Below are 16,448 nucleotides of genomic sequence, written 5' to 3'. Positions count from 1 at the left end.
TTTCCGCATGAACTTTTCCTTTTCCTCATGAACTTTTCCTCACATGTTCTTGGAAAGGACAAAAGAGAGTGACAGAAATGATCTGGAAGAGAGGGCGGGAGCAACACCACAGGTTAAGCAACGCTGACATTTTTACTGTGACCTTCAGTGCCATCATTAACTAACCTGTCTTGGCTACCTTTCAGTGCATGTTCCTGGGACTTGAAAGATTCAAAGAAACTCGAATGAAATCTATGTGAAGTTAAAGAGCTGGTCATTGCTACTGGCATGTCTTCATTTTTATCGTTGCCTCTTAAATGCCAAGCATCTATTTCTGCTTTAATACAATATTGATTTTGAAGTTTGTGAAAATTTCCGTATTCATTTGATACTAGATAGAAAATGTTTTTATTTAGTAGTTATTTGAATATAACTTATGAAATTATTTTGTAGATGTTACCAACTCCATCTAAATTTCATTACATCTTTAATTTACGAGACCTCAGTCGTATTTGGCAAGGAATACTTACGGTTACTTCTGAAGTCTGCCAGAGCATCAGTGTTTTGGTAGCCTTGTTCCAGCATGAATGCAGACGTGTTATTGCAGACAGGTTCATCAGCCAAAGTGATAAAGACTGGTTTGAAGATATGATGAAAAAGGTAGGCAAATAATGTTCCAGTATTTGCCACAGAAAGAGGCCACTGAAATGTTTCATTACTAAAGCCATCCTTAATGTATTGTTGTAGACTGCTTGTGCAGACCATGGTCAAAATCTATTTGAAGATAAATCCACAGAATTATACTTTGTGGATTTCTTGCATGATGTCCCAGAAGCTACTGGAGATGAACCTGATGATGCAGAGTTGAAGGCTCCTAAAATTTACGAGCCTATCCCATCTTTGGATTATTTGGCTGAACGATTACGGATGTTCATGCAACAGTACAATGAAACCATCAGAGGATCAAAGATGGATTTAGTATTTTTCAAGGTATTAGTGCCTGTAATTATATTAATACAGAAAGTACCTCGTCTTTTGCACTTACTGATACATGGATCTTGTATGTTTCTATCAAATTATTTTGGAGATAGTTCAGAATGGCTAGTCCTGTATCCAACAAGCCTTACAAATAAACTCTATAAAGCCATGCTGCTGTCTCCTGGCTGCCTTTGCTCCCACAAATTATTCCACCTCTTTGCAGTTCCCCATCTTTTCTTTCTCCTGCCTTGCATAATACAAAGCACAGCTCATTGGTTTCTACAGTGCACATTGTGAATGTCATCTTGCAGCTCTGAAAGTTACCTCCTTCTCAAAGGTCTCCTGATGCATGATGCTTTCTTCAGCTTTAGACTGGGTGGTTTGGTAGATTTTTAGGGCATTTCAGATTAATTCTTGCTCTAAGATAAATACAGCAATTGAGTAAGAAGTATCTATAGTGTACTTGTATTTTGCTTTTGGCAGCCTATTTAGAGAGCCTGCAAATAGCTCAGCTAAAAGGTTGGGGAGGGTGTTAATACACATCCTTTCTAGTTTTCCTTCTGTCCCCTAAGGGGCATGCCCTCAGCTCTGCTGAGTACAAACACTGCTTATGACATTGCTTCATGTGAGCATGATACAAGGACATTTCTCTTTGGCTAGCCCTGCTGCCCACTGAAGTTAGGAGGAAACATCTTGTTGATTTTGATGAGTACAGGACTGAGTCTTTGGCATAGGCTCCAGAGAAGTCCTCTAGCTGTTGAGAGGCAGTTGCTTGGTGATGTGCTTCTAGTTGAATATACATTATATTATTTTGACATCTTTTAATCCCTTTTTCTCTCAATACACAGGATGCAATCATCCATTTGATTAAAATATCACGGATTATTCGTACTCCACAAGGAAATGCATTGTTGGTGGGTGTGGGTGGATCTGGAAAACAGAGTCTGACCAGACTAGCGTCATATATTGCTGGATATGAGAGCTTTCAGATTACCTTAACAAGGTAACACAATGCAGTGTACGTAGACATTTGCTCCTTAATTTGCCTTAGAAATGAACATCTCACAGTCAACTTAAAGAAATGCAAACCTGTCAAACATTTTATCCCTCGTTGTAAACTACGTTTTTGATCAAAAGCATCTGTGCAAATGCACACTGTGTAGATGACAGATCGATCCTGGGTCTTTGTTTTGCTGCCTTTATGCTATTGACAGGAAATCTGTCTTTCCTTCAGCATTTGAGTCTGCAATGCACCCTTGTGAAATCCCACTAAAATACCATTTTGCACTAAGGATAACATGGAATAATCTGCTGGTGTATTCTGCGTAGCGGGCAAATGCTGACAGCCAGGGGAAATAGTAACTTTTTCTGTAAATGCTTATGTACCCAGACTGTATTATTAGGACTGCTATCAATGACTTAATAGTTTGTAGTGATGGAATTTAGTAATTTGTAGAAATTTGAAGTGACTGGGAGTAACTACTGCCTTTCACCTGTTTCTTTTTTGACATAGGGTTTACAGAGGTAAGCACTGAGGGCCAGCAGTGTGTATTTCAATCTGCAAACTACTCAACACACTGAGAAATCTTCCTTAGAGAAATATATCAGGTCTTTGAACAATGTTATGAGGTTTCTAATGAAAGGAAAGAGAAAGGAGGACATATCACAGCCTCTTCCTGTGTCAGAAGCAGAAGGAAAGAACAGTAGGAACAAAAAAAAGAGGGAAGGAAAAAAGTGTAGAGTCACAGAATAGAGTCCCTAGACTTGCAAGATTCAAAATGCATTAATAAGGCAAATAAATAAATATTTCAGTCACTTAGGAAAGGTTCATATGCTGAAGCTAACTGGTGATGGGCTAAAAGCATGTAGCTGAAAGTGTGTATTTACAAAGCAGATAGATAGTCATCTTTTGTAACATGCCACAGGAGGCTGTGGAGGAAGACAATATCAGCAGCTTCGTAAACGGTTACCAAGAGGACGAGATGGCCATACCTTCTAATATTCCTAATACAATGCCTATGAATATGGAAGGAGGAATAAAGAAATGAGCAGTGAAGAGTGGATGCTGGCTCATGTTTTCTCTCTAAGTAGCATTTCCCATTGCTGGTGTTAAGAGTGTAGAGCTAGATGGACTGCTATTCTGACTCAGTAGAGAAATTCTTATGTTCTTATCAGAATACCACAAATCACTGTAATAACTGCAGCTGACACATGCAAACTGAAGAGTTAGATTGTTTTACAAGTTCTGCAGTGTTTGCATTAGGGGTATTTATAGCGCAGTAGTAAGAGGGAGCTGGAAGAGCACTGGGAGACTTTCTGTATGGCATATTTAATATAAAAATAGAGTATTGTTTTCAAATACTGAAGAATGGGTCATGTGTCTATTGCACAACTTTGAAGAGACTTTTGAAAATAAGAAACTGGTTTCAAAGAAAAGAGGTTCCTAATTTCAGCTTTAATTGGCTAAGAACATAATGGACAAAATCTGCCATTTGATTAACCTTACTTTACTTAATTTTGTATTCCATAATCTGAAATCTGTAGTTGAATTTGTGTGGACTTCATCTGAATCTTACTTGTGTGCACCAGCTGTAAGAGGCTTAAGGAAAGAACCAGTCATGGTCTCCATTTGCAGCAGAGCTGATCAGCCCAAGTGATAATGTTCAAGCATCATTTCTGGGGCTTGTTTTCAGTTAAACCAAATAACACAATAAAACCCTCAGTTTTGTTTTTTCTTGTCTCTTAATGATTTCCTTTAACCTGCTCTCAGTATCTTTGAAAGATAACCCAGCTGTATTTACGTAGTGGTTACAGGTATCAGAACCTACTTGACAACTTAATCCAACTGTCTTAACCTGTATTAACCTTTCTAATAAAGAATTTAAATCTGCAAACTGTAGAGATGCAAAGCAGCATCATAATTACTGTAGACATAGTATTGCTCTTACCATCTTTTTTTCCAGCATGTTATTCTGTTGATTTCACCTCCTTTCCCATGATTTATGGTACTGATCATTCACTTTGAGACATCGTTTAAGAAAAAAACCCTAAAATAATGAAACCAGGAGATATGGCATTAATTTCTTATGTAGATTTTTTTCTTGCCTTAGGGAAGCTGAGCCATATGATAGATATTTCCTAAAATGGACTGTAATTTTATTCTCTCTTTCTTTAATCCTTTTCTATCCCAGAACATACGCCACCAACAACCTTTTGGATGATCTCAAATTCTTGTACCGCACTGCTGGGCAAAAAGGAAAGGGCATTGTCTTTATATTCACAGACAATGAAATCAGAGATGAATCTTTTCTTGAGTACATGAACAATGTTTTGGCTTCAGGTGAAGTCTCAAATCTTTTTGCACGAGATGAAATAGGTGAAATCACACAAGACCTAATACCGTCAATGAAGAAGGAGTACCCAAGGCGTAATCCCACTGGTGAAAATCTTTATAATTACTTTCTTACTCGAGTTCGTAATAACCTGCATGTGGTTCTTTGTTTTTCTCCTGTTGGGGAAAAATTCAGAACTCGTGCACTCAAATTTCCAGGTCTGATTTCAGGCTGTACTATGGACTGGTTCCAGTGCTGGCCTAAAGATGCTCTTGTAGCAGTTGCACAGCATTTTTTAGTTTCCTACCATATTGAGTGCACAGATGAAGTGAAACAGAGTGTTGTTAACACCATGGGAACATTTCAAGATATTGTAGCCGAAAAATGTGTTGAATACTTTGAACGATATAGGCGACGAACATTTGTGACTCCAAAATCTTACCTGTCCTTCATTGGAGGCTACAAAGCTATTTACAAAGAGAAGTTTGCCAATGTAGGAAGTTTGTCTGAACGCATGAGAACAGGTACTGTAAAATCCATTTGATTTTTGTTTGTTTTTAAAAAGGTGAGAAGAATCTGAGTAAAAGAATGTAAAAGTATGGATTTAAATTGTGAGCTCACTTTCATTTGGAAGCAGATTTTCATATGTCTGTTGTGTGTGATTACAAAATATGCAGAGGTTTTGTTTCAATGAACTTCATGAATGTTGTAGATTGCAGATGAGTTTTGAAAATATTATTAGTTAGCAGTTAAAATACCTGAAACTCCTGCTTTGACATGTATGCATGCCAAGGAACTACTGAGATCCTAGTTTTCACATTTAAACATGCTGGAAGTAAATCTGAGGGAAGGTAAGTAAATGTTCAGATTCAGTCCCTCTGAAGAATCTTTTAAAGAAAGTTATATGCCAAATGTAAAATTTCCAAAATACTGCACTGCACAAGGTCATACACAGTAAACAGTTAAACAGTTTCCAAACCTTAATGGTGTTTGGAGGTGAATGTGAACTTAAACTGTTTCTTCTCCCACTGTTGCCAAGTGCAGAACTGAGCTATGTACACATATCTCCATAGGTAGAGGGTGGCTGGATGCCTGGAAGGAACACATGTGCTTTTTATGAGGGTTAGAAAGATTTACATGATGCATTTACATTTAGATGCATGCATTTATATATAAGGATTTTTATGCTTACAGCTTTTCTTGGTGATTTTCTTGTTTGACAAAAATGTTGGAGCACTGTATCGCTCAAGAATCTTTAGTTTCTTTTCCCCCATCTCATCTGGACCTTCATGTAATGTTGAATTTAGAAGCTCAGCCTAGTCTCCTTGTGTCTTCACTTGCATTGCTTAGGATGCCAGGTTCCTCCTCTTTGTTTTGTACAGAGAGTACAGACTAGTACTTCTTATGGTCTCATGAATTTCTGAAATTTCACACATAATTCTTAAGAGTGCCATTCACAATACTAATGCTTTTCAATATGTATGTTTAATATATAGTGTACCTCTCATATATAAGAATATAAACAAGTGATCAAGTGACAGATTCTGAAGACTCTTACCCATTTAAAAAAAAAAAAGAAAAGAAAAATTAAATAGCAAATGGATATTACCCCTGCTTAATTTTGGTGTTCAACAAATGGGATCACTCACTGGGCTTCCTAAATATGAATCAAGTGACTTATTTTAAGTATTCAGATTGCTTCACTGAGGTTTCTCTCTTGATAGGTCTTCCTGTTGCTAAAATGGAATTTGTTCAACACAGGTCTTGCAAAACTGATGGAAGCTGAGGTTTCAGTAAATCAGCTTTCCAAAGAGTTGGTGATGAAGGAGAAAGATTTGGCTGTAGCTTCAAAAAAAGCTGATGAAGTTTTATTGGAAGTAACTATGAAAGCCCAAGCTGCCGAAAAGGTGAAAATGCAGGTGCAAAAGGTAAAAGACAAGGCTCAGGCCATTGTGGATGACATTGCCATTGATAAAGCAGCAGCAGAAGAGAAGCTTGAAGCTGCACGACCCGCATTGGAAGAAGCTGAGGCAGCCCTGCAGGTCAGAATCAAAGATATTCTGAACATGCATGTAGTTAATGATTGTTATTTGTAATAATACAGCTTATGCTTCTGACTTGAAAAAAATGATATTGAAAGGACTAGCACTGACCTGTTAATCCTTGTAGAAAAAAAGCTGAAAACTGAAGCAGGGGAGAGGTAAGATGGCCAGTATCTCCTCTAATGTGAGGTAATAAAGCAGTCATTGAGTGGTACTACCTTTAAGGACTTTCTGCAGTACTAATTGTGAGTGACCTGCAAAACTGCAGCAGTTGCATTACATATACAGTTCTCCCCAAAACCATCTTTCTCTGCCATCAAGTGATTGCTTAAATAAATGGATTATTTTCTTTTTCAATTTTTCAGACAATAAAACCTTCTGACATTGCAACTGTTCGCAAACTGGGTAAACCTCCTCACTTGATAATGCGAATTATGGATTGTGTGCTACTTTTATTCCAAAGAAAAATAGACTCAGTAACACCTGATCAAGAACGCCCATGTGTGAAGCCATCATGGACTGAGGCTCTGAAGCTAATGAATAATTCAGGATTTCTTAGCATGTTGCTTACTTTCCAGAAGGTAAGAAGTTAATAGTGGCACTATTACTCCTATAACTATCTCTACAGATCATGTAAAAGTGTCTTGTACCTTCAAAGGTACTTTGAAACAGATGAAGCTTTTGTGTACCTATGGTTGTAGATATCTTCATGACTGTACTCCTTTCCATTTTCATGGTTCATTATTTCAGTAATCTTTCTCCTGGGCCACACAGTTTTGATGGCAGTCACAAGTATCCCAAGCACTAGATCAAATCTAGAGAAGCTTAGTGTTATCTTTATTCAGGCAGTTCCTGCTTCTCAGTCTGAATTTGCCTTAAGAGGACTCACTGTTGATTTTTCAAATGGCTCACCATCTCCAATGCTACCAGGCCTGTTTGCATATAAGGTGCTCTAGAACTCTGTCTCCAGAATTGTTTGGTGGGGAGCTAGGAGGAAATACAGAAGAAAATGAGCATCCTGTCAGGAAATATATTGAGATATTTGGGAACTTTTGGGGTTCTTTCACTAGAAAAGTAGTGAAATGCAGAATGAACTGAGAACCTTAGTATCAACTGTAAGAAAAATAAAAGCAAACGCAGTTTTTTATTTCTATCAGGACAGAAACTTGTCCCATTTATAGCAAGATTCACTGAACTGTGAGACAAGGGAAGTTTCTCTGCAGGGAAAAGAAGATATCACAGGTAGCTGGACCAGAAAAAGAGCTAGGCTGGAATATGGAATGGCAGAATCATGGCCCAGCTTTGAAATCCAGAAACCCAAGCAGGTTTTGGCAGAACCTGGGCTTTCTGCAATGTTGCAGAACATACTCTTTCATTTATACACTGATTTTTAAATCTGCTTCAGCTATGCTTTTTTCTGATGCCTTTTGTAAGCTACTGGAGTGTTTTTGTTGTGCAGATGAGGCTTGAAACCATGATTCCCACTATCCCCAGGAGCCATTTTTCCCAGTGAGCCATATTGACGAGGCACCATGTGGAAGCTTGCACTGCCTTTGTAGACAGTCTCTTCCTGGGGCTGTCAATCTGGTCACTTCTCCAAGTGCTATCTTCACTAAACAGGAAGAGGAAATGAGTTTAAAGATAATGGGCACTAATTATGCACTCCTTACTCAAGCTTCTCTCTAATGAGGCTTCCAGTTTTGGCACTTATTAATAGTGTATGTGTTCCTGCTGGTAGTTTGCAACACATTTAACTTTACTCAGAGAAGTCAGAACAACCTCTGTGGGACTGAGTTCTTGCAGGAAGTGATACTGATGAATGTGGTGAAGAACACTAGACTACTTGTATCCCTGATGAGGTACTTCACATGCTGTCCTCCTGCCTCATTTCTTGTTTCTAAGATTGAGTACATATGAAAAGAAAGCTCATCATGTCTGGAGTTCTGAGTAGACTACACTGCCTACTTCTTTGTGAGATTTTTGTTCTTTCCTAATTTTTTTAGGCAAGGAAGATTAGTGGATGAAGTAATTTCTTGGGTTTAAAATCCATTACTTAGAAGGAAAAGCATGATATTTTCCAAGCTCTTGCACAGAGATTTAGGCCAGTGCTGATTGGTCTTTGCTTCACCTTTGCCAGCTTGCTAGCTCATAATTTTGAGTAGGAGAATGAGAAAGTCAAGTTTGTCCAGCACTATTTTACACTTTAGTAAATGCTCATAGTGAAAATATCACCATGTCTCATCTTAGGAATAATATAATGAATGTCTTTGTTATTATAGTAGCTAGGGATCAGGCAAGTACAAGACTTCTGCTATGCAGAAAAGTAGGAAAAGGGTATATTGCTTGACAGTATGAATGGAGGATGATTTTTAGATGCATTAAAAGAAAGACATTAATACATTGCCAGAAAAAAGGAAGATTCTTAATGCCTCTATTGTTAAGCAACCATTGTTACCCTGTATAAGCTCTTCTACTCTCTACATTGCTTAAGGAGATGAATTCCATTTTCTTCTGACACTTACACAATTATAGATTAACCACCATCATCAAAGATCTGGCTTTTCGTGTTCTCAACAGATTGTGAAGGGGGGAAAAATCTGAGATTAGAATAATGAAGTGAACAGCTGAAAGAGATGGCTTTTACAGTTAAGGAAAAGGGTTAGCTTCAGTGAAGTCAGTGCCTTGCAGTTTCACCCTTTTCCTTCCTAAAGCTGCATATTTGACTCTCTTAGCTGTGTTCACATTGGTGCCTTTCTGATGCCATGATGAGCTTGTTCAGGGAACTAGCCTAGAAGAAAACTAATCACTAGTTTGCTGACTTAGATTTCTGTCATATTAGCTTCCGAACTAGCTCACTGAGCGTTGGTGATGGTATTAAAGCTGGGGCAAGAACATCTGGTTGAGGGGGACAGGAAAGAAGGTACAGTGCTGTAGCAGCAATAACTTAGATCAGCTTAAGTTGTCATGGAACTATGAGTACAAGTAATGTCTGTAAATCTTACAGGTCAAATAGGGATATTAAATGCAAACTCAAGTCAATCTGTTGCAATGGAAGTAGGAGCTATTTTCACTTGAGTTCACAAAACCCAACTAATCAGTCCTTTGTAAGATTGAAAGGCAACAGTGTTGTTTTGTTCATTTCTTCTGTAAGAAGTGATAGCAGCATGTTTTTAAAAAGGAAAAAAATGTTTCTGTGAAGTTATAAAATCCATTTTAAAAAATATTTTTTCTTTCCATTGACTAGGACTCAATTACAGGAGAAACTGTGGAGCTTTTAGAGCCTTATTTGGATATGGAGGATTATAATCTCGAGACTGCTAAAAAAGTGTGTGGAAATGTAGCAGGTCTTTGCTCATGGACACAAGCAATGGCTTACTTCTATGGTATTAATAAAGAAGTTCTTCCTCTTAAGGTATTTCATTCTACTCATTTTATTTTTCTGAGGGATGACGATAGTTGAATGGAAAAAATGTTGCGTTATTTTGGCTAAAAGAGATCACCAGTTACAAGAGATTCTTGTTTCTTCACATCCAGTTGTGAAGTAAAGCACACAGAAGTTAAATATGTCCTGGCAATTTTTTCTCCTTACAGAGCTACCGTGTGGTACAATTGTTACTTGCGTGAACACGGTCAGTTTTCAATGGGAGCCTTAGTACACAGGTTCTTTATAGAGCCTGTCTATCTGTAGGTGGGAGATACCGATACTGTCTCTGCTCTCGGAGTTGGTGCCAGGCACTATGGTTTCAGAAAAACTTCTCCTCAGTCCTACTGGCCTGGGAAAGAGCATATTCATTGTGGTCTTGGTAGAATCTGGGAGAGGAGAGACTGTTCTTGGTACAGAAATATTCTTTAATGAATTTAGGTAGAATTCAGCTCTCGAAGAAAACTTCGGAGTGTCAAACTGCTACATGTGAGTGTATATGTGATAAAGTAAGTAGTCACCTGGCATAGAATTCTGTTGTAACATTGAACTACAGTAGAAAGGGATCAGCTACCGTTGTCTGCATTCCTAGAGATAGCTTTATTGTCTTAGAAATGTTTCATTTATGAGCATATTGAAAAAAAAGGACTTTGAATATTTACATAGTGATTTATAATCTTTGCTTCTACAGGGGATTTTCTGGCTCTTTTCTCAAGAAATACATTCAGTCAGTTATGCTTCCACTGTACTTACATCCAGTCTTCTATTGTATAAGCCACTGTATTCATGGTATATTCAAAACTCTTGGCATATTCTTTTAGTATATCTGGACAGATCTGATTCAAATTTGTTAAAAGCATGATATTTTTGGTTCAAGTAGCTGATAGAGAAGACTATATTTCTGTGATATATAAGTAGCAATTCCCTTTTCAAATACTAGGATGTTCACTAATGAAAACAGAATTTGAAATGTGGCTATTGAGAGCTATAAAAGAGAGCAAGACCTAAGAGAAATAGTGGCTTTATATGCAGATGCAACTCTGAAGGCTGCAAAAGTGCTCTTGCAGTTTTTATTTGAATATATATGACTTAAGATTACATATAAATTTAACTTTGTATTCAAGTATTTACATTCTTGTCACACTGTAGCTGATAAAAAACTGAACATGCGTTTCTTGGCAAAGTGTCAGGTATAGCAACAGTCACAAATATTTTAAAACTGAAAATGACAGAGGGAGGAAGTGTTTAAAGTATGCAGGAGAGATTGCAGGAAGCACTGCAGTGATGCTAACAAAATAATTGAAAATAAATGTACAATTAAACTGCGTAAAGTACAAGCACAGCCTAAATTATCCAGTGCTAAAAGCAGGTTTACTGAATGAATTAATCAAGCTGCTTTATCCTAACTGCTGTTCTAGGAGATAAATCCCCTTCAACACCTGCAAAGTCCATCCAATATATTTTTAAATTGCATCTTAACTGAGACTCAGTGCCTCATTTATCTTAAATGTGACAACTTGTGAAAACTAATTAATAGTGACTTAAATTTTAGTAAATATACGGTGCAAAAATTAAGTCCTTCCTAGAAATGGATACCTACATTCTTTAGATATGTGGCCTGCAGCCTAAGGGTCATTAGTTAGAGTCAAACACAGAAAGTATAACCAAATGTTGCCTGCAAATACAATACTGTGTAGTTGCTTATCATACAGTGGTCACTATGTGTGTGCTACTTTCCTGTAAACCTTCAGCAAGACTGTGAGCCATTCCTCTCTAGCTTGTTACCTAGTAAACAAGCCTGCTGGATTAACCTGATAATTCTGAAACACCATCTGCTATTTAGCCATTAGTTGAAGAATATAACAGCAGAATGAAGAAGCCCTGGCTTTTGCTGTGATTCTGTTAGCCTCCAATTAAAATACTGTATATAAGGGTATAATTTCCCTTAGAGATGTCTCCAGTGATTTTAATTAAGTTCTCCTTAGGCTGTTATGATGATCAAGGGAAGTTTGTCTACAGTTTATAAATTCTGTTTGATATTGAGGACTCTCCTTGTCAAACTCAGTTTTAAATAGGAGGCTTGATTGCCTTTTCTGCTTTCACTTGTCTCCATGCTGGACTAAAAACCACAGCAGGCAATGAGAGGAAATCTTGCATCTGAGGAAGAGGTAACAGTCAAGAAGTGTCAAAATTTGGTGGTTTTCCATTCAAATAAGTGTGTCCTTGTCAAGGTGATGCCTACTGGGCAGGAAAACAAGCATTCAAGGCTGAATTCAAGACCCACAATAACTGTAGAAGGAAAGCATATATTGGGGGGGGGGAGGATTAGATCACCTAACAAAACAGGTTAAAGTCAGGACATGTAACTGAATGGAAAAAATGGAGAATCTTTCAGTAGCTAGTAGAGGCTGTGAAAAGCAGATAAGAGGCATGATCTCTGTGCCTTTCAAAGGTTGTTTTAATCCCAAACAATGGTCAGTGATAGCAAAGAAATTGAGGCCAAGATTTTATTAAGGTCACTCTGCATGGATCTGTTTGCATGTCTACATATGTATATATGTATACATATGTATATGTGTATAATTTTTTTATATTGGTGAAGTGAAAACATTGCTTTTTGAATGTCTGCAAAACCTGCGTATGTGTTTGCCTCTCTTATAATGTTTCCCTAAATAATGATGAATCCAAACTTATCATGATATTGAGGATCTGAGAAAGTTGATATAAAACCAATGGAGTGTCCATGTGAAAAACCTGCAGTGATCTGGGAAAGGAGCAGCTTGAGATTGCATTTCCATGACAAGTTGTCAGTCAGATGCCATGTGCCCAGGACAGGACTGAAGCAAAAGGCAAAGGTGGTCACCCAGCACATCCACAGAGGCTCCTGAGCAGAGTGACAGTGTACAAGTACAAGAAGCCTTCTGGCCTGGTCCAGCAGTAGTGAATGCTCAATGGGTTGTAAGAAGAGCGAACTTGGAAAGCTAAAATTCCTGAAACAAAAGACATGCTGGGAAAGCTCCAAATCTTCCTTACCTGTCGTGAACTATAAAGTTTCAGCTGCACTTTCTTCTTATGGGTTCTCCTACTTCTAGTAACATTTCCTGAATTTACTGAGCAACAGCTGCTCTGCAGAGTGATCTAGGGTTGGTCTGGGCATTCCATTCAAGAGCAGGGCTAGCATTAAATGGTGTGGTTTTTTTATTGAAGAAGGCATTTTTATTTAAATGCCTTCTTGGCTCAGGGCCAGATATACTCGGTGCTTTGCAAAATTGAGTTTGCAATGTATCAATGAGAAATCATGGCTGTGTCACTACTAATAAAATAAACAGTACTAGGGAATTTTTTGAGACATTGGGTAGTGATCATCTGCGCTGTTAAATTGTTAGAATGATCCCTAGTGTGAATTTGGTCTTGGCTAAGCAGCATTTTCTCAGCAATCTCTGGGCACCTTTCAGGAACTAGCTTGGTCCAAGGGCCATTTCCACGAAGCTGTTTGGATGCAGTCATACCATTTTAGAGGCTGGGACAGCTTAATATGAGCTGGTTTACGCTAGTTAACATCAGTGCCAGAGAAAGGTCATGGGCATGTTTAATTTAACAGTATAGCTATGGACTAATTACATGTTTGTTTGTCCTGGTTTTATGTGGAATGCAAAAAGGTTAAAATGGGGCAGAATCAACTCACCACCTGCAATGAAGTCCTCTCTGAGGGCATCCTGGAAGAAGGCAAAATAGCTGCTTAACAATTTAGTCTGTGGCCCTTGTTGGCACAGGTACTGTCTGCATACTTGCCTCATGCAGACTGTTGCAGAGAGCAGGTAGAGACGCTGGCTAGAGCAGATGTTGAGAGGATTGTCTGTGTCGTTCCCCACAATGCCAACGGCAAGAAAAGACTGAAGCTGCCACTCTCACGCAAGCCTAGGCATGTTCTAGCGTAGCCCTCCTCTCCGTGAGTGCAGATAAGAGTGTGGATCTCATGTCTCGAGTCCTCACGATTCATTCACATAAAATCCATTTATTCAGGCTTTCACACTGCATCCAGCTGGAACAAATTGTGAATCCTTGCTTTGCTGCGTGACTCAGAGGGATGAAATGAAGGGTGTGAAGCTTGTTCACATAGCAATGCCACTAAAATTAGAAAGGCCACAGTGGTTCTTTGTGGTTGGGAGACACATTTCCTTCCCGCCTGTAATTGGCTGGAAATCTTTGTATGAAGCTGCTTGCGACTGTAATAGCCTTCTTGTGCAGAAGATTCTCCTTGGCAGCAGAACTTGCCTCCTGCTCTCATGGCAAAGCTCTGCACAGGAAGCTGCCAGCCAACCTGCCAGTGATGTCAATACAAAAGCCGTGTTTGTACCCATGTAATTTTGAAAAATGGATTTGGAAAGAAAGACAGGGAGAGAGCAAATAGTGATGATTTCATAGGGTAATCTGAAACAAGTAGTCTTTCTGCCTTTGGGAGTCACGTAGGTTGGTCATCCTGGTATGTTAGCAGTCATTGTGCAACCAACCATCATTCATCACGTATAATTAAGCAGCCTACAAATCAAACTAATACCAAAATGTATTACTACTTTGTTATGATTATCCTAAAATTGGCTGAAAACTTTGGTTAAATTGTCTGTAAAATAATTTCTTATTATAAGTCATCTTCTAGAGATCCCGTAAAGTCTTGTGTAAATAATTTGGGTTTTTTTTCATGTTAGAATACAATATATTTTTTTCTTTATACTCGTCTGAAATATTTTTTTGTTGTCTCTACATCTTCAAAGCTGGTAGCCTTTTAAGAGCTTTTAAGAACTGGGAAGTCTGTTTTATCAGCCTTTCGTACATTTCTGGGTAGTTTCTGCTGCACGGAGGTCTGTTTTTCATATTTACAAGGCATCATTGCTCATATGTATTGGGAATTCACATGGCCATCCTTTTCCATTGAGGTTCACGTCCTGCTGTGATAAATGTCAAGGTGAAGTACAAATCCACACAGCCAGGTGTAAGTTCTTTGTTGTTCCAGCTGTTCTGCCTAGGCTGTTCTTCCCAACTCTCCAAGGATGTTGTTCCCTGTGTAACCTCACTATTTGTCAGCTGGGGATGAAACAACATGTCATAACTTTATTTTACTCTCATTTTTAGCCCTCACAGTTTAAGGATAAGAGGATGCTCTGCACTGGGGAAGGGGGGGCAGGGGTGAGATAGGAGAGACAGGGCTGGTACAGGGCTTTTTCTGGATCTCAGTAAGAAAGGCGTGACAACAGATGGCTTAGTAAGGTAACTTTATAATAGCTTGAATGACCCAAAGAGAGAGTTTTCTCTCCATGGACAGGATCTGCTCTGCGCAGCATGCCGTGGGAAAATCTATCCAGGCTCTGTCTGATGCTGCATGAATGTGGGGTGCCCAGCATCTGAAGGGATGTAATATTTACTCACTATCTATGTTCCTTTTCTTATTATGGATCTTTTTAAAGCAGTTATCTTATTAAGCCATTTGTTGTTGGCCCTTTCTTATTAATATCCAGAAAGGGCCCAGCACTGTCTCTCTCTCTCTCTCTCTCTCTTCCCTCCTCCACTCCCCTGCCCCGGTGCAGGACACAGTAACACTACGTCACCTACTCAAAACTCCTTTACTGTTTAAACTTTTCCTGATAGTCCAAGATTCACTGAAAAATAACAGCGGTGGTTCTTAACAAGAACAGTGGGTCTTAACAAGACTCACTGATTTAACAGTGTTTGTCTCTAGGAGATACAGTTTAATATCCTCTTTGATAAACAGTGGAGTAAAAATATTTCAGCATTCTTACATGATGGAAATTTTATGAGCAGCCATTTCGGTGGCTTATCTCCATTATAAAATGTTTGTTTATCTCTAGGATCTGTCAAAAGACACAGTGGCCACAATAAATGAATTTTTTGCTGACAATGCTATTCTCTAGGTGTGTAACTCATAAAGCAGTACTACTTTGTTGATTGGTACATAGATGGTTCTCTAATTCCCTGCTAACACACCTGTCTTTTGAAATCCACCAGACTTCATGCTGCATTTTTATCATGCCCAGATCTCAAAATATGATCTTGGCTCCTCTCCCCCTCCCCTCCCCCGCAAAGCAAGAATTTGCTGATTTTAGCATATTTTGATAAGAATTAAACCTATGTTTTTAGTCAAGATCTAATGTAAAAACCCAACCCATGGTTATACTGTTTACTAAGAGTCAACCCAGACATTCCTTGTGCTGTTACTCTTCTAATGTGATGTAATGTGAGTGTCCAGTTTCATACTTGTAAAAAACCAGTTTTTACAGATTTTTGGTTTCCATCTTCATAACTCGTATAGCAGAAAAAATAGAAATAAGATACATGATATTTAAACAAGTGTTTTAAATATTCAGAGTAAATGGAAGCAACCTTTATCTGTAAGCGTGAATTTCATAAGAACTTTGTCAGTCTCTAATCCTTTGCAAACATATATTTGGAAACACATTCCAAATTCACAGAATACTTTTTTTTTTTCCCCTGTTAAGAATATACAAGTTAAGAGGCTACATTTAAACGACTGGCAACTCATCATTCGATTTTATATAGAGATGTGAGAAAAGCCTCTAGAGTTTTCGTTTCCAGAGGAGCAAAAAATGCATTTGTTACATTTTTATTGTAAAAGTAATTGATGGGAAAAGAGACTAAAAAAGTAGTTTCCATTATCATTAT

General features: G+C 38.3%; 1 protein-coding gene across 1 annotated transcript in view; it reads left to right on the top strand.

Annotated features, from left to right (window-relative positions):
* The window catches only part of LOC104322993 (dynein axonemal heavy chain 5), a 162,827-nt gene that overhangs the window by 85,265 nt on the left and 61,114 nt on the right, over window positions 1–16,448 (top strand). The window contains exons 50-56 of the mRNA XM_069778781.1: window positions 433–639; window positions 727–969; window positions 1,806–1,960; window positions 4,149–4,813; window positions 6,051–6,331; window positions 6,697–6,912; window positions 9,576–9,743. Of these exons, the coding sequence (XP_069634882.1) occupies window positions 433–639; window positions 727–969; window positions 1,806–1,960; window positions 4,149–4,813; window positions 6,051–6,331; window positions 6,697–6,912; window positions 9,576–9,743 (1,935 nt within the window). The remainder of the gene's footprint in view (window positions 1–432; window positions 640–726; window positions 970–1,805; window positions 1,961–4,148; window positions 4,814–6,050; window positions 6,332–6,696; window positions 6,913–9,575; window positions 9,744–16,448) is intronic.

Source organism: Haliaeetus albicilla, chromosome 3 (assembly GCF_947461875.1).
Source record: "Haliaeetus albicilla chromosome 3, bHalAlb1.1, whole genome shotgun sequence".
Classification (NCBI taxonomy): Eukaryota; Metazoa; Chordata; class Aves; order Accipitriformes; family Accipitridae; genus Haliaeetus; species Haliaeetus albicilla.
Note: the sequence above shows the minus strand (reverse complement) of the source record. Positions and strands in the feature narration are given on the sequence as shown.